At 49.0% G+C, this 21,850-nt stretch overlaps 1 protein-coding gene across 1 annotated transcript; it reads left to right on the top strand.

Annotated features, from left to right (window-relative positions):
• The first annotated feature begins 7,981 nt into the window (after positions 1-7,981).
• On the top strand, positions 7,982-12,738 carry RASL11A (RAS like family 11 member A). The gene is made up of 4 exons (XM_088460164.1): positions 7,982-8,397; positions 9,840-9,896; positions 9,989-10,068; positions 12,138-12,738. Exons 1-4 carry the CDS (start codon positions 8,277-8,279, stop codon positions 12,603-12,605), a joined length of 726 nt encoding a protein of 241 aa, XP_088316290.1. The 5' UTR covers positions 7,982-8,276; the 3' UTR covers positions 12,606-12,738.
• Positions 12,739-21,850: the final 9,112 nt, after the last annotated feature.

Here is a 21,850-nt window from a genome sequence, read left to right as displayed (position 1 = left end):
GGGGTTGATGGGGTGGATTTGTCTCAGGACGGTCTGTGCGGGCGGTGCCAGCTTGTACCTGGTCCCTCTAAACCCCCGGTGGCGCAGGATTCTCCTTGGGCGATGTTTACACAAGTGCTGCCGTCGATCGCGGACCGGCTTGCGGTCCCGACTGCGGTCCCTTCTAGGGCGTTGACCCAGCCTACCATCCCCCGTTCCCCGGGTGTTAGGCATCTGGTGCAGTCTCCTCCCGGGTCTCAGACTGTGGGTCCTTATGCGGGATTGCCTGTATACATGCAGTCTCCCACGGTGACGCAGCAGTCAATGGTACCTTTTCAGGGGTATCCCCAGACGGTACCCACTCCCTGGTTGGATGTCCTCTCCAGCTCTGTTCAGAGCCTGTCGGCCTCGTCATCGGCTTTTCAGTCAATGTTGCACAGTGATTTGCCCCCAAAGGCGTCCAAGCAACCCGTTGCGGCTTCACTGGCGGCGCAGTTCACGGACACGTCTTCGGATGACGGAAAGATCCATGAGGACTCTGACTCGGATGCCGGGGCCCAGGAGGTGGAGGCTAAGTCCTCCATTAATGTGCCAGCATTGGTTAGGGCGGAGCGGGCCATCCTTCATATAGAGGAGGATGCATCGGCTCCCAGGTCGAAGTACCCTAATTTTAAAAAGGCCAAAGTAGCTTCGACTGTTTTTCCCCTGTCCGACCAGTTGACGGATCATATGGCAGGTGCCTGGCAGTTGCACAGCAAGAGATTCCAACCGCAGAAATGGTTGGCTTCCAACTATCCTTTTCCTGAGGCTCATTGCAGGAAATGGGAAACTCCGCCTGCGCTGGATTCCCATGTCACCCGCTTAATTAAAAGCGCTACGTTGCCCTTACCGTTTATCTCCTCCCTGAAGGATCCCACGGACAGGAAAGTGGAGACTTGTTTAAAGTCTATCTACTCTCTGGGGCTGTGGCCCGTCCATCCATGGCCATCTCTTGGGTGGCTAAGGCCATCGAGAGCTGGGCCAACGCTTTGGAGGATACCTTTCCGGATGATGCTCCGGATATCCAGAGAGCGTTGATAGGACAAATGAGGGATGCGGCTTCCTACATTGGGGAAGCATTGTTGGATGCAAGTCTGCTGACCTCTAGGGTGTCGGCTGCAGCTGTGTCGGCATGTCGGTCCTTGTGGCTGCGATCTTGGAGAGCTGACGCAGACTCCAAAAAGGGCCTGGAGGCCTTACCTTTTAATGGAGAGTTGCTTTTTGGTCCAGACTTGGACAAAATAGTGGATACTCTGGCTAAGTCTAAATCAGCCTTCCCTTCGGCTTCTGCACCTACCAAAGTACGAAGCTCTGCCTTTCAGTCCTTTCGAGTTCAGGGCAAGGCCAAAGGTCAGTCCTTCCCGAGGCAGTCGGCGACCAAGACCACTTCTAAGCCCAAGAAGCAGGCCTGGAGTGCCAGGCACCCTTCTTCCAAGCAGGAAGATATACCTTCTGCCTGATGGGACGGGCCTCCCTCTTCTTCAATTTGCCCAGTGCTGGCATAATACCACCACGGATGCCTGGGTTCGAGAAGTGGTCTCCCAGGGGTACGCCCTGTTTTTTCGGTGCAGACAGCCCCACCAGTTTTTCTGCACGAGTTCTCAGGACAAAACAAAGGCTTTACAGATTCAGGAGGCTCTAGAGTCCTTGCTGAAAGCAGGGGTCATTGCTCCCATTCCTCAATCACAACGAGGGACGGGGTACTATTCTACTCTTTCTGGTGCAGAAACCTAAAGGTTCTCATATCCCTATCCTCAATTTGAAGTCTCTGAACACATTCCTCAGAGTTCCCAAGTTCAGGATGGAAACGTTATGTTCCATCATTCTGGCGATGCAACCTGGGGATTACATGGTGTCCCTGGATATCCAGGACGCCTACCTCCATGTTCCGATAGCACCTTCGCATCAGCGGTATCTGAGGTTCGCTATCCTTCAGCATCATCAGTTCCGGGCGCTACCCTTTGGCCTCTCCACGGCACCGAGGGTATTCACAAAGGTTATGGCAGTCATGGCCGCACATCTTCGGAAGCAGAATGTACGGCTGCTGCCGTATCTGGACGACCTCCTGTTACTGGCGAGCTCCCCGGAGGTACTGCTTCAACAACTCCACCTGACAATCGCTTGCCTGGTTGATAAATTGGAGTAAGTCCTCCTTGATTCAATCACAGTGGATGGTTCATTTGGGAGCCCTGCTGGATTCTCGTCAGCAAAGGATCTTCCTGACTCCAGAGAAGGTCTCCCTACAGCTGCGGATACACAGGTGCCTGAGCAGTTGCCGCCTGTCGGTCCGTTCGGCTATGAGAGTTCTGGGGTCCGTGGTGTCGACATTCGACATGGTGGAATTTGCCCAGTTCCATTCCTGGCCCCTGCAGGGTCTGATTCTATCGGAATGGAACGGGTTACCTCACCGGATCCGCTCTCAGATGCTGGTGTTGTCCCCGGAGGTTCGGCAGTCTTTGGCTTGGTGGCTTCAGACAGCTCAACTGGTCGAGGGGCGCCCCTTTTGGATTCCGGACTGGGTCCTGCTCACGATGGATGCTAGTCTCCGGGGTTGGGGGGCAGTGACCGGCTCATTGTCATTTCAGGGTCGTTGGTCGGCGGAAGAAGCACTTCTCCACCATCAACATCCTGGAACTGCGGGCAGTATACAGGGCCCTGCAGTCATCCGGCCCCGTTCTTCATGGAAGGGCGGTTCAGGTGCAGTCCGACAACGCCACCACGGTGGCATATATCGACCACCAAGGAGGAACTCGCAGTCGGGCAGCGATGTCGGAGGTGTCTCACATCCTTGCTTGGGCGGAGTGCCACATTCCAGCGATCTCGGCGGTCTTCATCCCCGGAGTCCTCAATTGGGAGGCGGACTTCCTCAGCCGTCACGTGTATCCCGGGGAATGGTCGCTTCACCCAGAGGTGTTTCAGCTCCTCGTGGACAGATGGGGGCTGCCGTAGCTGGACTTGATGGCCTCCCGTCACAATCACAAGTTGCCCGTTTACGGGTCAAGGACAAGAGACGCAGGCGCATGTTGGGTGGACGTGCTGTCGGTGAAATGGACGTTTCACCTGGCATATCTGTTTCCTCCGATATCCCTGCTTCCTCGGGTCCTGCGGCAATTCAAGCAGGACGGCGGCACGCTCGTGCTGGAGGCTCCGGCGTTGCCCAGACGTCCTTGGTACTCCGATCTGAGGAGCCTCTCCATCGACGCTCCGTACCTTCTTCCTCAGCGTCGGGACCTGTTGTCTCAAGGGCCCTGCCTTTACCCGGATCTGGGTCGGCTGTCTTTGACGACGTGGCTCTTGAGACAGCCGTCTTGATGTCTCGGGGCTTCTCCAGTTCGGTTATTGGTACCATGCTCAGGGTACGCAAGCCTGCTTCCGCACGGATTTACCACAGGGTGTGGCGCACTTACTTTCAGTGGTGTGAGTCCAGAAGATATGATCCTCAGCTGTTCCGAGTTTCTAGAATCTTGGAATTTCTTCAATCAGGTTTAAACCTCGGCTTACGCCTTGTCTCTCTGAAGGTTCATTTGTCCGTGTGGTTCCAACGACGGATTGCTACACTGCCAGATGTCCACACCTTTTTCCAAGGTGTTCTCAGGATCCAGCCTCCCTTCGTGCCTCCTTGGGACTTGGCGGTGGTGCTACGGGTCCTGCAGGGTCCTCCTGTTGAGCCTCTTGAGTCGGTGGAACTCAAGTGGTTGCCAGGAGAAAAACGGTCTTAAACGTCAATTGCTTCTGCCAGGAGGGTGTCAGAGTTGGGGGCGCTTTCCTGTCGCCCTCCTTTTCTGCTTTTTCACCAGGACAGAGCGGTGCTCCGCACTCGTCCTGATTTTTTGCCTAAAGTGGTCTCAAAATTCCACATCAATCAGGAACTTGTTGTGCCAGCTTTTCAGTCACCTGATGAGGCTTCCTTAGATGTAGTCCTGGTGCTTAGAATCTATGTGGACCGGACTGCTTCGGTTAGGAAGTCTGATTCATTGTTTGTCCTCTTTGGTTTTCACAAGAGGGGTTGGCCTGCCAACAAACAAACAAACGTTAGCCCGTTGGCTTTGTTCCGTTATTTGTGAGGGTTATGCACAGGAGGGTTTACCTGTGCTGGTCTCTGTTAAGGCTCATTCCACTCGTTCTGTGGGTCCCTCTTGGGCTGCTAGACGTGGCGCCTCTGCTGTTCAGCTGTGTAAGGCGGCCACTTGGTCTTCAATTCAGACGTTTTTGAGGTTTTATGCGTTTGACACCTTCGCCTCTCAGGATGCTTCCGTTGGGCGCCGGGTTCTCCTTTCAGCACAGGAGCGTCCCCGCCCTTAGTTGAACTGCTTTGGGACATCCCCAAGGTCAACCCTGTGGACCCCCTATGGACCCTGAAGTAGAAAACAAGAGATATGGTAAGAACTTACCTTTTTGTTATCTCTGTTTTTACGAAGTCATAGGGTCCACAGGGCACCCGCCCTGACGCACCTGGCTTCATATGGGCTGTGTGGCTGGTCCCCGGTTTTCCGTCTCCCATTTCTGTAAGTATGGTTTCTTGTGTGTTCCAGTCTTCCTTCTCTCTGTTTAGTCTCCTCCTCCGGCCTTGGCTGCTTACTAACTGATGTGCTGTGGCTCGCGGGCGGGGTATAGAGGAGGACGGACCCAAGTGCTTCCTGGGAGCATCAAAGCTTTAACTACGTGTTGCCCATGGATCCAGATCCAGCTATACCCCAAGGTCAACCCTGTGGACCCTATGGACTTCGTAGAAACAGAGATAACAAAGGTAAGTTCTTACCATAACTCTTGTTATCGGGACTAATTTGCGAAGATTAATGCATAGGCCCCTTAGTAAGAAGGGAGATCATGTGGTGATGACTGCTCTGCACTACCTACTCTGACTTGATATAAATGTATTGTGGCCATGTAACAATGACCTTGACTGCACTGATCATGTTCACTATTATGCTTGGCTTTGACATGACAAGCTTCACGCGCAGGGCTGTAAACCTGGAGGCAGCACAGGGCTGCTGGTGAAAGCTTGCTAGGCCAGCTGGTGGCCATTCTTGCTGTGTGCAGATGTTATGGTCAGAACACCCACGGCTGTATAACTTTTTTTTTTTTTTGAGACAAGGCAGCTTTTTACCCATGGTATTTGTGTTTAAGGTTCAGCTGTTGATTGATTAATTAAAAGCCAGTGACTGGTTCCTAAAGAATATACTTTATTGTTGTGGTTCATCCTATTAGCTGCATTAAAAGAAAAAAGAAAAAAAAGCAGCAAGGCCAGATGTTTAACTGGTTGCACCCAGTCCCACAGTGCAGCTACGATGTCAGAGCTGGCCACGTGTTTCTCAGCATACGTAGGTAAACGTTCTAACGTAATAGTGACCATTATTATTATCTTTTATAAGGTGCTACAAGGGTTCCGTCACATACTGTAACTAGACATTTTGGTGCCCTGTGCCAAAAAGAATATTGCTGCCCCCTCCCCCCCACCCCCATTTTTCAAATAGGGACATATGGTGCCTGAAAAAGGGGCATGGCTTATGGGGAAGGGCGGAGCAAATCTTCATTGTCCTGTACGATAATGAAAGGGTACTGATCCCTTTGTACCACTGTTATCCAGGCGTCACTGCCAAATACAATGTGAATCCAATGGTTGCAGTGATGATACACAATAATAATGCAGTATAACTCACCAGCTCTACATGTAGGAGAGTGATGGTGAAGCTGCATCTGCAGCAGGATTTTCTGTCAGAACAGCCGTGCACAAGCCTGGTGCCAGCAGTGTAGATCACTGAAGGTATAGAAAGAGTGCTACTTGTACTGTAGAGTTGGGTATGGATTGCCGGCGGTTGGGATGCTGCTGGTCAGAATACAGACAGCAGCATTCCAACACCCATAGGTATGTATGCTAGCTCTAACCCCTATCCTAACCCTTCCCCCCCTGTTGTGCCTAAACCTAACCCTCCCCCCTTAGTGCCAAAACTTACACTGCACCTAATCCTCCCACTGGTGCCTAACCCTACACCCTAATCTCCTAACTGCCGATACCTTCAGGATTTTGGTGCCGGGATACCTACTCTGGTATTTAGACCGGCGGTATCCTGCATGCCAAGATGCTGACTACATCCCATAGTGTACATGCAGCACATATCAGTTGCAGAAAGGTCCGTCTATGTACCCTGAACTCACTGGCTCGAGGTATTCGATATGTGCTAGTAACACCTGGTTTGGGAATCGGTGGCTGTGTTCAGGGCTGTCATCAGAAATTGTAGGGCCCACTATACATGTAACAGACAGGGCCCCCCTTATCCTCCACCTGTTGCATCCAAGGTTCCAATGAGCCCTTGTGCCCAGAGAAAGCACATGCTATGATGCCACATGCTACACATATATACATATGTGTAACATTTATAGAACATCTATACTAATTTTTGGAATCCTCCAAGAAAATTGATTTGGACACCAATCCTCTTATACAACATTCATGCACTTAACTTAAGAGCTCTTTCTCATTCAGTTACATTATCCCTTCACACATTTCTTAGTGGTCATAACCAGGACTTGAACTTAGCACCTCTCACACTGACAGGCAGGAACTGGAAGGCTTCTACAAGTGTATGTGCACCTTCAGTTACAAACTCCTTTATAAAACACTTTTCTCAATACTTTCATACCTGGGACGTGAACCCATCACCTCTCATTTTGCAGTCAGATACTTTCAACATGGAGTTATTTGCTCCTGTAATGGAAGCATACAAGCTACTGTAATTATCAGTTAAAGCCATTACAACTAGGCTGATGTACAGCCATGGCCAAAAGCCAAGGTTTTCATGAAGTTTGCTGCTTCAGTGGTTACAATGGTATACTGAAGTAAAATTACAAGCATTTCATAAGTGTCAATTACATTACATTATATTTATGCAATGAGAACTTGTGGTCAATCCTCAAGAAGTGGGTGGACAAACAAAAACCCCAGAATTCTGCCAAACACCAAGCACTGATTAGGCAAGAATAGGCGGCCATCAGTCAGAAGTTGATTGAAAGCATGCCAAGGTGTATTGCAGAGGTCTTGAGAAAGAAGGGTCTTTTGCATAAAGGCTTTTATTGACCAATTACATTACATTTGCCACTTATGAAATGCTTGTAATTATACTTCAGTATACCATAGTAACATCTGACAAAAAAGTCTAAAAACACTGAAGCAGCAAACTTTGTGAAAACCAATACTTGTCATTCTCAAACCTTTTGGCCACGGCTGTAGTGTGCAGCCACATATTTTTTACAAAAGAATATTGTGTTTCATAGTTAGAAACTGCAGGAGCAGACAGCGCCATGTGTAAGGTGTCTAACTGCCATGTGAGAGATGATGGGTTTGAGTCCTGGGTATGACATAGGGATGGACATTGGAAACTGATGGTTAGCAACCATCGATGTCTCCGATTCGATGGAAGTACTTTTTCCATTGAATACCGGGAGGTGGGTCACGAAGAAGCAATTCACAGTTGCTTCACTGCACTTCTTTCCTGTAGATGGGAAGAGCCCCCCATAATTTGGGAGTCAGCCGGACATTCCAGGACAGTATGAAAGTATGCACTGGGAAGACATTAATAATCTTTGAACATTAAAGAGTATAGAAGTGCCATTACTGCATTCATGTGTGTTGCAGTAACTATGCAATGTGTATATTACTGCCAGGTCTAGGTCCCAGTGATACTTGTTACTGACAGTTGCCAACAGTTCCCCTTGCTCGTATAATGAAAGTCTGAGCTAAGCATTAATGTATAGATTATACACATATGGCAGTAAGAGAACGCACAGCTTAGTATATAACCATATAGAGGAATGCAGACAATGTACCACACATGCCCACACTCCCACTACTGATGGCTTTGTATGTGTGCCCCACTCATCTCACAGGGATCACCAGGAAGCCCAATTGTCCATCACCGGATCCCCCGGCTGTGGTGCTTTGTGCATCCCCATATGATCTTGATGATGACGAGCAGCGGGAGGCGCGTCACTCTGCGTAACCGGAGCCTGTCCCCCGCCCGGGCCGCCCTCTCCTGGCTGTGCAGCGCTTATAAGGAGCAGCAGAGCACAGGAGGCTCATCACACAGTTATACGGCTCTGCACAGAGCTGGCTGCATTGCATAGCTGCTGCACCCAGAGTCTCCTAGTACTACAGTGACAAGTCCCACCCTCAGCAGTTCTGCACCCGTACATTGCGCTTTTATACTGCGCCTTGGATGAATTGCGCTGTGTAGCCTCGGATTTATCACCCTTATTCTCCCATGCGTCTACCAGCCATGTCCAGTAACTTTCTCCTGGCACCCATTCCGGAGTCTGCGGACTATTACACTGTACGGGATATAAGAATGGCTGTAATGGGGACAAGCAGCGTTGGGAAAACTGGTAAGTGTCCTATAAATAATATAGTTTTCATGCTGTTAGATCATTGTAATCTCCATATTTGGAACACATAAAATATTAGAGTAAGTTACAGTGGACATTGATGTTGTTTTTACCAGTTTTGTTTTGGGAAGTTGCATTCTCCCAAAAGTCTTACCATCACCCCATGGCAATAAATGCATTGCTCTGTCCTCTGCCAACCAGGGCTACAGCTGCTGCTTTGGGTCTATTACAGTTATTTTGCTGTAGCTTTTTTTTTTTTATTCTCAAGTTCTCGAAGTATTGTAGTTTATTGGCCCATTCCTATATCCTTGCCAGAATGACTGTGTGGAATGCTGTACATCAATATCGGATCCTGAATGAATGGTAACTGCTACACATTTAAGACTATTTACTGGCAGAGGCCAATAAGAGCTGCCAGCTGAGCTATGTGAAAATTTTACTTCTTTCTCTTTCTCTTCATGTTCCATTTATTATTCTCAGAAAAAATATAACAAATTACTACATATAATTTATCGGTGCTAGAATCGTGGGCAACATCACTGGGTACACAATCATTTAGTGTGTACCCAGCTTTAGGGGCATATGCATCAAAGCTTGATGTGAGATATACATCACCAACCAATCAGCTTCTAACTTGCATTTTGCATGCTGTGTTTAAGAAATGATAGTTTGGAGGGAGCTGATTGGTTGGTGATTATATATTTTACAATTTTATCTTGCATCAAGCTTTGATACATATGCACCTTAGTGTGCCTTGAGGACTGAGGTTGGGCATCACTGCTGTAAAGTAGAATGCTTTTAGCTTGGCAGAAAGCAACTTCTGTATAATGTATTACAGTGCATGAACTGCAGAGACTGGGACACTGATTTTGGTCGGGTAATTGTTGTATATGATGCAGTAAATTTGCCCACAGATCATATGATTCAATCAGATTATTATTTTATTTTTTTAATCAAATTGACAAATGTGTGTGACTATTAATACTGTACATATGAATTGTATGTAGATGAACAAATTGATCGTTATACCGATCGGTTTAGGTGCAACATTTTAATCCAAAAAGATTTTATTGAAGCATGTTAAGTTATTTTCTTTTAAATATACGATTAAAGTCTAATGGTCTCACTACATTTTTCAATTGCACGTGCAGTGATGATGCGCTCTGCGGGCTGAAAATCCTAATATATGTAAAGCATTCCTTTTTGTTTTCGATTTCTCAAAGTAGATAAAAATAATCTGATGATAATGCATGTGTCAGAATTGAATACTGAATGTTTGCCAGAAATGCAGTAGTTTATTTAGTTCCAAAATAGATTTGTAACCCTCTAACTTATAGCCTCAAACTCTCTTGTTTATTTGAGAAATTACAATTTTTATGATGGTTTTTTTTTTTTTTTACATATATTTAAAACTAAAAGAAAATGTTTTTCTCCTTTTCCAGCAATGATTGTCCGATTCCTCACAAAAAGATTTATTGGAGACTATGAAACCAATACTGGTAAGCTTGCTGACTGCCTGGTTACACTATTAACATGCCATCCAGTCAGTGTTGACATTTTAGTTAATACATATGTGTATTTGATTAAACAGGAAATCTGTACTCCAGGCTTGTGGTCATAGAGGGAGAGCATATGGCTTTGCAGATCCAAGACACGCCAGGCTATGTTAAGGTAAGGATTCCATTTGCCATACGCACTACATAGTTTATTTGTTTGTCAGCAATCTGTTGGGTAAGATACATCCATCCCACAACTTGTTTTTATTTAATGTTAAATCACTTTCACAAATGTGCAATTCGTAGGTCTCCAGCCCCCCTAAAGTCTGCTTTGTGCAGAGAATTACAGAGGTAGCCCACGAATGAGTCACAAGTCCTCCTGACTCAGACAGTTCTTAAATTGGTTGTGGTAGGCGCATGTAAAAAATATACATAAGGCATAACAATTTATGTAGCTTATAAGGTCCCGGGGATAATCTGGCCTGCTTGTTCACTTAACCAGTTCCAGGTCACAGGAAGCCAGTTCTGATGTTCCATCCAGGGGTCATTTTTAGAGATGCACAAAATATTTCATGCAACAAGTAAAGTGCCTTCATGCTCTCTCCCACACTAATAGGCCATTAAATATTACATAATTGACTGTCAGTAAGCATCGAGAACTCGCCTATGAAATCCCTTGTGCTTCTTAAAAATCTGGCATCATCACGGCCTATGGCCAACTCTGCCTAAGGCCGGCTAGCGCTGTAATAGCTGTGACTCGAACAAATAGCAAGAAAGGGAAATAATACTTTTATACACATAAGGGGCATCAATCTGAGTCTGGCGCCAGTGGTTTGCGTATGCAACCGTAGAAAGAAATTGGTGACGTCATGCAATACATCAGGCATATGCACACTGATGCAGATTGCAAGTGAGGCTGGATTGATCGGACCATTCTTTCTGACAGGAGCATTTCTGGGCGTTAAAAGGAGGAGACGACAAATCTGACTCACTGAAGCGTTCCGTGTAGGGGGTGTGTTAGTCAACTTCAGTAGCGTACAGCTGGAGATGGGCCGCCTGTTACAGATGGCTCTTGTGCATGTCCAGATACAGTATTAATGATGACTGTTGCTGCTGCCGACAGGAAACAGTGGGCGAGTTGGGCTTCCATATGCACACACATTGATGTTCAACATACACAGGCGGATCCTCTCATTAACATAAGCTAGCATGTAGACTGTCATCTGAATCAGAGACAACCCCAAGTTGTGTCTTCCCATTATGCACTATTTATTGGGGACATATAGATCATTATCAATGTTCCTTCTAGCACTGTAAAGGTGCCCGTCCATAAGACTATTAAGTTGAACGATAACAATCGTTCATAAATCATTTGCAAAAATGTTTAAAACGACCAGCAATGCGCGTGCCCGCTGGTCTTTGGACCTCTGTCATCTGGCAAACATGCTGGACAACCTGACTATAACGTCAGGTTGAGCATGTTTGCAGATGATTGATGAGCCTGCACTGAACGACTGCACGTTCAGTGCAGGCTCATCAGACTGACAAATGATTGCACAATTACAATGTCGTAATCGTGCAGTCTTTTTCATGTCTGCTAGTGGATGGGGCACTTTAAGGACAGAGTTAAATGCTCCCAATCTAACAGGGACTCCTCCCTGAAGGGCTGCATTCACAATCTGCTGGATGTTTCCCAAGCAAGTTTCATTCTAAACACCATTTCCAGATCAGGAATAGAGATCATATTCCGTGTATCCACCAGTATTCCATGTCCTGTTACATCTAGGGAACATATTTCTGAACAGTGAAAATGACTGGTTACATAGTAATAAGTAACTTTAGCTGGAAGCTGTCATGAAACATTAGTAGTGTGATGGGCAGACCACACAGGGTCAGACTATATATTTTTTTTTCAGTCTTCAGATTCTAGGTTTCTCATTTGAAAGTAAATAGAATTAAGACTAAGGGTCGGGTGTAGTGGGCTACCGGGAACTGAGACCCCTTCTCTGTAAATAAATGACAGTAACAGTCTTCATCTCCACATACAGTTCCTTTTTAAATGGGTTAAACATTATTATTATTTTATTTTCGTGAGGTTGATCTCTTACTGAAATTTGAATACATGCAACTTTTTGTCTGTAGTATTGTTCAAAAATCTTCTTGGATGTATCTTATGTCCTTGTATAGTGTATGGGTAAACTGTGAATAAAAGTGCTAACCAGCTGTATTGTGGTTTGTATGCAGATGGGAGATGACGTGTCCCAGGTTACAGACATGTTGCGTTGTGTGCAGTCAGCAGAAGGCTTCCTCCTGGTCTACTCCATCACAGACTATAGGAGCTTCGAGTACATCCGTCACCTCCATCAACACATCCGGAAAGTACACTCAGACTCTAAGATTCCCATCGTCATCGTGGCTAATAAAGGGGACCTTCTCCATATGAGACAAGTCTCTTCCGAAGCCGGGGTCCAGCTCGCTAATGACCTGGGCTGCTCCTTTGTGGAAATCTCCACTAGTGAAAACTGTCAGGACGTTTGTCAGGTGTTCCAGCACCTCTGCAAGGAGATCAGCAAGCACCAGTCCATCAGCGGAGGAGAAAAGAGGAGAGGATCTGTCATTCCCCGACCCAAGTCGCCCAACATGCAGGACCTAAAGAGACGTTTCAAACAGGTGTTATCGCCAAAAGTAAAAGCATCTTCTGCCGTGGCATAATGAGAACTGTGGGAAAAAAGATATTTTAATTTTTATTTTTAATACTTATTGGAGAATAATTTATTTTTGTATGGACATTTTAATGTGTATGTTGGCATACTTCATAAATAATTATATATTTATTTAATCATGATTTTACTTCTGTGTGTAAAATTTCCAATTGATTGAATTTAATTGCCTGGGGGGAATTTTAATTGGTTTTTTTTTTTTTTTGGGCGGTGATAATTAATGGACATCTGATGGAGTAATTGAATTGTTTTTGGACGCCCATTAATTATTGCGCTTGTCGCACTCAAAAGTCTGGGTTTAGCCTCGTAAAACAGCTATACCCATCTAAAGTCTGTGGTTAGGGCACCCAAACAGTTTTCGCACATTTCTGTACACCTACATCAGGAGGCTGCTAGCCAACGAATCTTGTGCCTGAACGGAGCAACAATTGAATTGTTCCGTCGCCCTGTCTTGAAGAGGACATTATTGGCACTACAGGCTGCCTCATTGAAGGATTACATGCCATGCACTTCCTGACAACTACAAGACGAGGCGTTGGATGCAGCAGTATGGCCAGCCGTCCTGAGTTGGGCATGCATAACATTCTGGGCCTGATTCAGATCCGCTCGCGAGCGCTGAGCGCTCGCAAGCGGGTCGATGTTGCCCAAGTGCGCATGTGCACGACGGACCCGGGTCTGTTGTGCGCATACGCGAGACCCGAATAACGACGGCCAAGCTGTCACTATGGGTCTAGCACCAAAGGGGGCGTTCTGTTGATAGTGATTGACAGCACGCCCCCTTTGGTGGACGTGTCGGGGACGTGGCTGCCCAGACCGAGGCGTTCCCATGGGAACGCCTACCGTCTGGAGCTGGCCCCACTGACACTAGTGATGTCAGTGGGAGTGCTTTTGGCTCTGATAGAGCCAAAAGCACTCCAGGGCTTGCGGCAGCGAGACCCTACCGCAGGGTCTCGTTGCAAGCCTCATGGTTGCGATGGTCTTGACCATCATGACAATCATTTTGGCCACTTGCTATAGCTGTGGGTGGTCACCCACAGCTATGCGAGCGGCCAGGAGGCCGCTCCAAAAAGGAGCAGGGATGGCCCTGATTCAGAGCGAGCGCTCTGAATCGGGGCCTCTGTCCTTTACACTGCATGTTGTGGCCGCAGTAAAATTGTATTATCTACTACTGCTATTGTGGTCATGATTTGAACCGCTGACCAGGCAGATGTGGGGAAGGGGGGGTTCCAGGCAACTGGTAAAAAGAAAATGAAAAAAATAAAATATATAAATATATATATATATATATAATATAGAACTCCAGATAGAATGTGACGAACTGATTCTTCTTGTACTGAATTAAATCAGTTTTGCAATCTCAGCCTCACCTGACAGGCAGCTATAATAATGAGCCCTCTCAAAGTACTGTTCCTTGGGTAATGAGAACAAATATCATTATATAATAATACATATTCTCTGCCCTTATTATCTATGTGTTATATCTATACAAGTAAAAGTAGTCAAACTAATACCCCTTTTCCACCTAAATTCCGGGTCTGACCCAGAGTTGGAACAAAGTTCCTAACCGGATCAGACCCGGAATTTTGCCGGCGCCGACTTGGGATATTCCCGAGTCAGCGCCGCTCACACTGCAGTCGGGTCTGCATAGACCCGGCTTTTGCGGAGTGAAAGTGGTCAGTTGGAGATGACGTTATCTCCAAGCGCCACTGAAGCCGGACCAATCGGCCGGCTAGCAGCGCACTCCAGGTCATTGTGACCCGGAGTGCGCTGTTCTCACAGCAGGGTTTCATGAGTTGCATCCGTGTTAAACCCTGCTACTTACCTGGGTTGGATTGCCGGGTCACTCGACCCGGCGATCCAACTCTCTCCCCTTTAACACCAGGGAGCTGCCCGGGTTAACCCTTCAAAAACCGGGTTTTAGCTCCGGTGTAAAAGGGGTATAAGTTGGCTGCAGCATACATAGGGTCTGATTCCAAGTCAGCCACAATACCGATATTCATGCAAATGATCAATGTTTGTCAACTATACATGCATCAAAGGGGGGAATTCTTTTGGGCAGCGATAACACTGCACAACAATGAAAATGTTTCCGATGTGAAAATAGTTATTTGTAATTGATTTCAGCATGCAAAGAATGAATATGACATTTAAAACTCTGGCCCTGATTCAGAGCCGGACGCTCTGACCAGAGCGCTCGCTCTGAATCAGGGCCCACCTCCATTAATATGGAGTGTCCTGCTTTAAATGCAGAGTTTCAGATTTAATTTGAGGGTAATTACATCCAAATCAGGTGAACGGTGTAGGAATTACAACGGTTTCTATATGTGCCAAAAGTAATGGGACTATCAACTCAAAAGCTATTTCATGGACAGGTGTGGGCTATTTCCTCGTTATTTCATTATCAATTAAGCAGGTAAAAGGTCTGGAGTTGATTCTAGGTGGGACATTTGCATTTGGAATCAGTTGCTGTTGACTCTCAATATGAGATCCAAAGAGCTGTCACTATCAGTGAAGCAAGTTTCTATATGTGCCTTCCACTTTTTAAGGGGCCAAAAGTAATGGGACAAACTAAACAATCCTAAATCTAACTTTCACTTTTTAATACTTTGTTGCAAATCCTTTGCAGGCAATTACAGCCTGAAGTCTGGAACGCATAGACATCACCAGACGCTGGGTTTCATCCCTGGTGATGCTCTACCAGGCCTCTACTGCAAATGTCTTCAGTTCCTGCTTGTTCTTGGGGCATTTTCCCTTCAGTTTTGTCTTCATCAAGTGACATGCATGCTCAACTGTCAGTAAATGTACACACAGGGCCGGCTCTAGGGGTGTTCCCACAAGGGGGCCACCCATAGAGGGCACACCCCTCTCCAACTTCCCGATTTCAGCGAGACAGTACTGTCCCGCTGTTCCACCCGTGGCCCGCAGGTGGTCAAATCAGGAAGTTGGGGACCCCAACCGCCGCTGCGGTGCCGGACCACGGAGTCTGAATGGATGCTGCGCGCATGCGCGCGGCATCCATTCAGTGACGGGAGAGTGCTGGGGGAAGCCCAGCTAGTGCCATGCGGGCACGCCTACAAATAACATCATGGCCACAACACCATTTTTGGTGGCGATGTAAGGGCATCCTGTTAATAGCCGCCACAGGGTGCTCCGACCCCTGGAGCCGGCCCTCAAGAGAGCAGGGGGCCCGTGGGCAGTCTCCGTCATGAAACCCCTCCTCTCAGTCCTGTGGCCGGCAGCACACTGATAGACTCTGGGCACTAGAGTGTTCCCAGAGTCTATAGCACATGCGCAGGTTACCGTGAAAATGGCCGCGTACTGTGCGCATGCGCAAAATGATGGAAAATGGCCACGGCAGCCATTTTCCAGGCGGCTTTACAGCGCTGACACCGGCGCCGACGTGGCACTCCGGAGCGGTAAGTATAATATGGGTGCAAGGTCCCTCGACCCAGGGGCCCATGTGCACCGCACACCCTGCACCCATAATAAATAAGTCCCTGTACACATGATTAAGAACTATCATCTTCCCCTAGAAAACATCTCTATCTAGCGCCAGTTAAAATAAACTGTCTTTGTAACATGTAAACAACAAGAGCAGTTACCTTTACCCAGGGTCTGGCTGGCACACATCTGGTGGAATGTTAATTTGGAGATTCGCTTTCCTACCTACTCTTTTTATTGAACATTCCAAGAATTGTGTGTCAATTATTCCTGGAATTTGTTTTCACGCATCAACCTAATCCAGATGCCAGAAATGGCGCAGATCCAACGCTGTAGTAGCACAATTTTCTGCCGCCAGACAAAAGGCAGACACACAAACTCCCTGATCTTTTCCTTCCCTGTTGCTTCTAGACACATCTGCAGTTGTCTGTGCTATATTTTAATCTGATTTGGCAGTTGCAGGGTTTTGATAAAGGTCACAATTCAGTCTTTCTCAATGGAACACTGATTCTGTCTTGTGGCATTGAGCTTGACAAGAACCATACGTTAGACATTGTGCAAAGTTTAAAAATCCACATTTGTTTTCATAAGGAGCGTCTGAGACAGACTTAACGTAACAACAGGGGAACCGTAGGGTGCTTAAAGCTGATCTAGAGTGAAGGTCTCCACTTGTCTGTAACTTTTCCTTAACACAAATCTCTAGGTTAAGTTTCATTGTGGAAAATCAGCAATATCCATCTAGGTCCATAATTAGGGCGGTGCGGCCGGTGCCACTGGAAAGAGTGCTGTATGCCATCTCTATATGCCAGGCGCCGGCTGCGATGTATGTCACTCACTAGCGGTGCGCACGGCTTCTTCTATTCAGTCCAGAACTCTGCCTCCCTGTGCGGTCACTAGCCCTGCTACTAGGCATCCTCACCTTACACGCCTGGAGGGTGGGGGTGCCTCAGGTTGGAGGGAGCCCCGGACATCAGGGTGGTCTGAGATCCGGAGGGATCCCAGCCCGTCCGAGGGTGTGGCGGGATCATTCGCGATCCTGCACCCAGCCCGGTGCTGCGGGCGTGGAGGTGGACTACCACCGCTGCTCCATGTGCGTGATGGTGGCAGGTCTGAATCTACCAGGATTCAGACTCTGGGAATCAGCACGCAGCCATTTGAATTTGGCGCCGACTGTGAGCCAATCAGGGCTAACAGACCGCCAGCCAGCAGAGGATGGCTGCGGCGAGCAAATCACAGCTCCCTGCGTCAACGCCCCACTCCCTGGCGCCGGCTTGAATTAGTTGGTGCGAGGGGGCAGAAGTCAGTCCGGCGGCCGGGAAGGAGCAGTGAAGAGCACCAGAAGATGGAAGCGAGAAGACGCTGTCAGAAGTTCCGGAGGACGGCGGACATTACAAAAGAGCCGTCCGCCGGGTGAAGAGCTGCGGACCGATGCCCACCAGGAGTGGGGTCGGAGAAAGCACCGGAAACCCTGGGACAGCAGTGGGCCACATAAAAGAGCTAGCTTCGGCCACTACTGCACAGGTGAAGACTCCAGGAAGTCCGGAGGTGTTTTCAAGGTGCTCCACCTCCGGTGAAGACCATGCGGAGGCTGTGGCTGGGCCCGGCTCAGCCGAAGATCCCAGGGTTGGGAAGCCCTGCACACCTCCATTCAGGTTACGGCGCTAGGCCGTTAGCATGGTAAATTCAGCGCTAGGCCGGGGGCATGGTAAATTCGGCACTAGGCCGTGGGCATTGTAAACTCGGTGCTAAGCCATGGGCATGCTAAGGCCGGCACTAGGCCCCCCATTACAGGTATCGTTGGCGTTAGGGCGCAGGGATTGCTATTGTTGGTGCTAGGCCGTGGACAAAGGTAATCCGGCGCCAGGCCACGGGCATGGTAAGTAAATTCGGTGCTAGGCCGTCGGCATTGTAACTTGGCGATAGGCCTTGGACAATGGTAAGTCAGGCTAGGCCGCAAGTTCAAGTATTGTTGGCGCTAGGTCACAGGGATTGTTATTGTTGGCGCTAGGCAATATAGACAAAGATAGGCCGGCGCTAGTCCACGAGCATGGTAAGTACGGCGCTAGGCTTTGGACATTGGTAAGTCAGGCTAGGCCGCAGGTACTGGTATTGTTAGCGTTAGGCCGCAGGGATTGTTATTGTAGGTGCTAGTCCGCAGGTACTGAGGGCAAAAGGCCCCCCATTAAAGGTAGACTGTCCTGGGACCGTGACGTTCTCCCTCGCAGTCAGGCCCCCATTAAAGGTAGGCTGTTGGGAAGTCGCTGTATCTCCCGCAGTCAGGCCCCCATTAAAGGTAGGCTGTTGGGAAGTCACTGTATCTCCCACAGTCAGGCCTCCATTAAAGGTAGGCTGTCAGTAAGTCGCTGTATCTCCCACAGCCAGGCTCCCAGCAAAGGTAGGCTGTGGTAAGGCATCTGTTATTGCATTGGATTCTGGGTTGGGCTCTTGCTGTTGTGTTCATTTGCAGATGCTGAGAACAGGACCACTCGTCCAGCAAGGGGACAGGAGTATATTCGGTGAGCGTAAACTGTGTTTTGTATGCTGTTTGTGTCGTGTGTCATACATTTCTTTACCCTTTCGGACGTTTTCGTTCGGGGTACACCCTTGTGCTTGGCACGTAGGTGTAACCAGTCTGAGGCCTAAAATACCAATGATGACCATACACTGATCCCAGTGGAGGTCACCCCAATCCAGCACGTTGCTCTCTTCCAGGGACAGGAGTGTCCGCATCCGACCTGTGTTCCAGGACTATCGACGGGAGCATCCTCAGTGGCCTGAAGGTGAGAGGCTGGGAGTTCGGACGCAAGTGTCACATCACACCTGAACGGCAGCAGGCGCGCAGCGCATCAATACCCCCCCTCTTACAGGGGCATCACCAGGGCATGCGTGCAGCTCAGCAACAGCCCTGACAGATCCTTCATAGACAGACCCCAGACACGGCGCGTCTTGGGGGATCCACTCTGTAATGAGCGGAAGGTGAGGAGAGAGGTTGGCATTCCGGAGACTCCTCCCCTCGCCAGAAAAAGTTCCGACTCTGGGCAGCGAGGAGCCGTTACTGGGTGCAGCAGTGTGGCTTTGTGATTCTGCAGTTAGTGTGATTCACTCTGTCAGTGAGGCTATCTGGTCACTAATACAATTGACATCCGGGTCTGGTGAGTGCTGTGATTATCAGAGATGTATGTGTTGTTTCATGCCTTGACTGTCCTTAATTGCGATCTAGCAATAAGTGCTGCCCCCCTGTGCCAGGTACTAAGGGCCAGGGGCTGCTACTCCCACTATCTGCCACCTCCAGCCAGCCACCATTAACTGCCACCCTCCTTCTATTTGCTGCCACCCTCACTATCTGCCACCCCCTGCCACTCACCCCACTATCTGCCACCCCTTGCCAGATACCACTATGATCTGCCATCATCCCTCTTCCACCCTCAGCCAGCCACCATTATCTGCCACACTCCTTCTGTCTTTTCACCCCATTATCTGCCAGCCCCTACCAGTTACACCACTTTCTACTACCCCTTACCAGTCACCAATATAATTTTCAACCCTCCTCTGCCACCCCCAGCCAGCTCCCATTATCTGCCAACCTCTTTCTATGCCCTGTCACCTCCACTATCCTCTACCCTGCTTATACCCCCCATCTGCCAGCCCTTCTCTGCCCATGCCTATGTTAACCCCGACGCCGGGACCCCGACAAGACACTGGACCGATCATCCAATGCCGGGGGTAAGTATGTATGTAGCTGGGGAGGCGGGGGATAGGTTTAGGGCACCCCAGAAGGACTTAGGGTTAGGTACACCCCCGGGAAGGCTTAGGGTTAGGCTAGGGGAAGGGGGGGTTAGGTTTAGGCACTAGGGGGGGAGGTTTGGGTTAGGCACCCCTTACCTCCGCTGTTGGGATCTTGTGCATCGGGCTGCCTGCGTCGGGATTTGAACCACCGGGCTGACGTCCGGCGGTCAAACATACCCATTTCGTAGAGTGAACCTTGTAAAAACAGTCATCGAGCCGAAGTTCTTATACCTGCTTCAACAGTCTCTGATATTTTTTTTACACACCCGTATCTTTAATCAAATAATAGATATATTATTTCCTTGTTGCAGGGTGATAAAAGGGCCCATATAAGTTGTAATACGATGTGCAGGACCAGAAATGACGGTGGTTTGACACTTCCCAATTTACATTTTCATTACCTAGATGCTCAGCTGGCACAGCTCCAAGTCGAATCGGTATTAAATACCGCCGGACGTGAGCCCGGCGGACCTAATACCGACGCCGGAAGTTAGAAGATGAATATCCTGACAAGGTAAGTTTCTTGCTATCGCTAACCCTTCCCCCCCCTAACCCTAACCCTTCCTTTGGGGTGCCTAACCCTAACCTCCCCCCTAGTGCCTAACCCAAGGGGGTGCCTAACCCTATCCTATCCCGGGGATGCCTATCCCTAACCCCCCCTTTCCCTAGCCTAACCCTAACCCTCTTGGGGGGTGCCTAACCCTAAGTCCCCCCAAGGAGCCCCTAACCTAACCCCCCCCACGGCTGTCCACACCTGGTGCCCGGCTTACCTTTGTTCGGTATGCCGGGCGTCGGGCTCCCGGCATAGGTATAATGATGCCTGTCATTAGTCCCCTGCCGGGATTTTAAAGTTGGGAAGCCGGCTGTCGAAATGCCGACCGCCGGCTTATTGACTGCGTCCCCTCCAGGGATGGACAGGGGATGCAAAACAGCCCTGGGATAAGTCCCTGTTGCATGTGGCGGAGGCGCGTGCGATCGTGAAAAAGGGGCAAGGCCTCAGTGGATCGGCGTGGTCTCGGCGGGGGTGTGTGGTTTGGCCGAATGGGGGTGTGGCCTCATTGCTTGCCCTGTCTCTCAGTGTCCCGGCCGAGCAGTGCACCAGGAGGCGGAGCTGCTCTGCCAGAGTTTCAATCCAGACCAACCCATTAGGCCATCGATCCTTCTGGCGTTTGCCAGAAGTGCCAGACCGCCAGTCCTGCCCCCCACATCTGAGAGAGTGGCTGTTGCCTAGAGATGATGGCAAATTACCAGAGGCTCTGATCGGACAAGAAGGGCTCCATTATACCCTCAACAATTTTTGCTTGCGCTGTCTCAGTTTTTGGATATCCTCCATTACTGATTAAGGCTAGGAAGGTGTTGCTTGCCACACAATCTCTCTCTGTTGAGTTAGGATTTGACCCTGGCTCCCCTCTCTGGGACAATTTTAGTTTTCCCTGACTATTGTTGTTAGAGGGGGAGAGCCTATGGAGACAATATAGGGTAGAGGGCCAGATGTAAGAAGTCAGTGTTAGACTGGGGCATTAAGGACCCACCAGGGAATGCAGTGTTAGGGGCCCAAGGCTAAGGAGTGTGGCTCTCTTTATAAAGGAAAGGACAAGTATGTGTCAGGACCACCCACTTTGATTAGCATGATGTCTAAACTTGGGATAGTTTCCATTGAAACAAAACAAGCACCCAAGATCATTGATGATCCTGTTCCCAGGGGTGCCTAGAGGGGGTGGAGCGGGTACAGATTACCTGGGCTCGGGCTTCCTGAGGGACCCGGCGGGGGCTCCGGTCCGGCGCCGCCCCTCCCTCCCTCCCTCACAGCAGCCCAGCACACAGCGTGGGAGACTGCTTGTGGCTGCCGAGCAGCAGAGACAGCAGTCTCCTATGCCTGTGGGGGGCGATCACACTGATCGCGCCCCCCTGGCTTTGAGCCGGGCTGAGGGGGCTCATAGCGCCCCCTCCCCAGCACGCAGCGCCACTTCGTGGCGCAGCAAAAATATATTTTTCCGGGAAGGGGGCGTG

This window comes from Taudactylus pleione, unplaced genomic scaffold, assembly GCF_031769625.1.
Source record: "Taudactylus pleione unplaced genomic scaffold, aTauple2 ptg000043l, whole genome shotgun sequence".
Lineage (NCBI taxonomy): Eukaryota > Metazoa > Chordata > Amphibia > Anura > Myobatrachidae > Taudactylus > Taudactylus pleione.
This window is presented reverse-complemented; position numbering and strand designations above follow the sequence as displayed.

Excerpts from the sequence above, each read along its gene's own strand:
- RASL11A (XM_088460164.1), top strand. The coding sequence starts at position 8,277 with ATGCGTCTACCAGCCATGTCCAGTAACTTTCTCCTGGCACCCATTCCG. Across the intron at positions 8,398-9,839 it reads AAGCAGCGTTGGGAAAACTG|CAATGATTGTCCGATTCCTC; the intron begins GTAAGTGTCCTA and ends CTCCTTTTCCAG. Across the intron at positions 9,897-9,988 it reads AGACTATGAAACCAATACTG|GAAATCTGTACTCCAGGCTT; the intron begins GTAAGCTTGCTG and ends TTGATTAAACAG.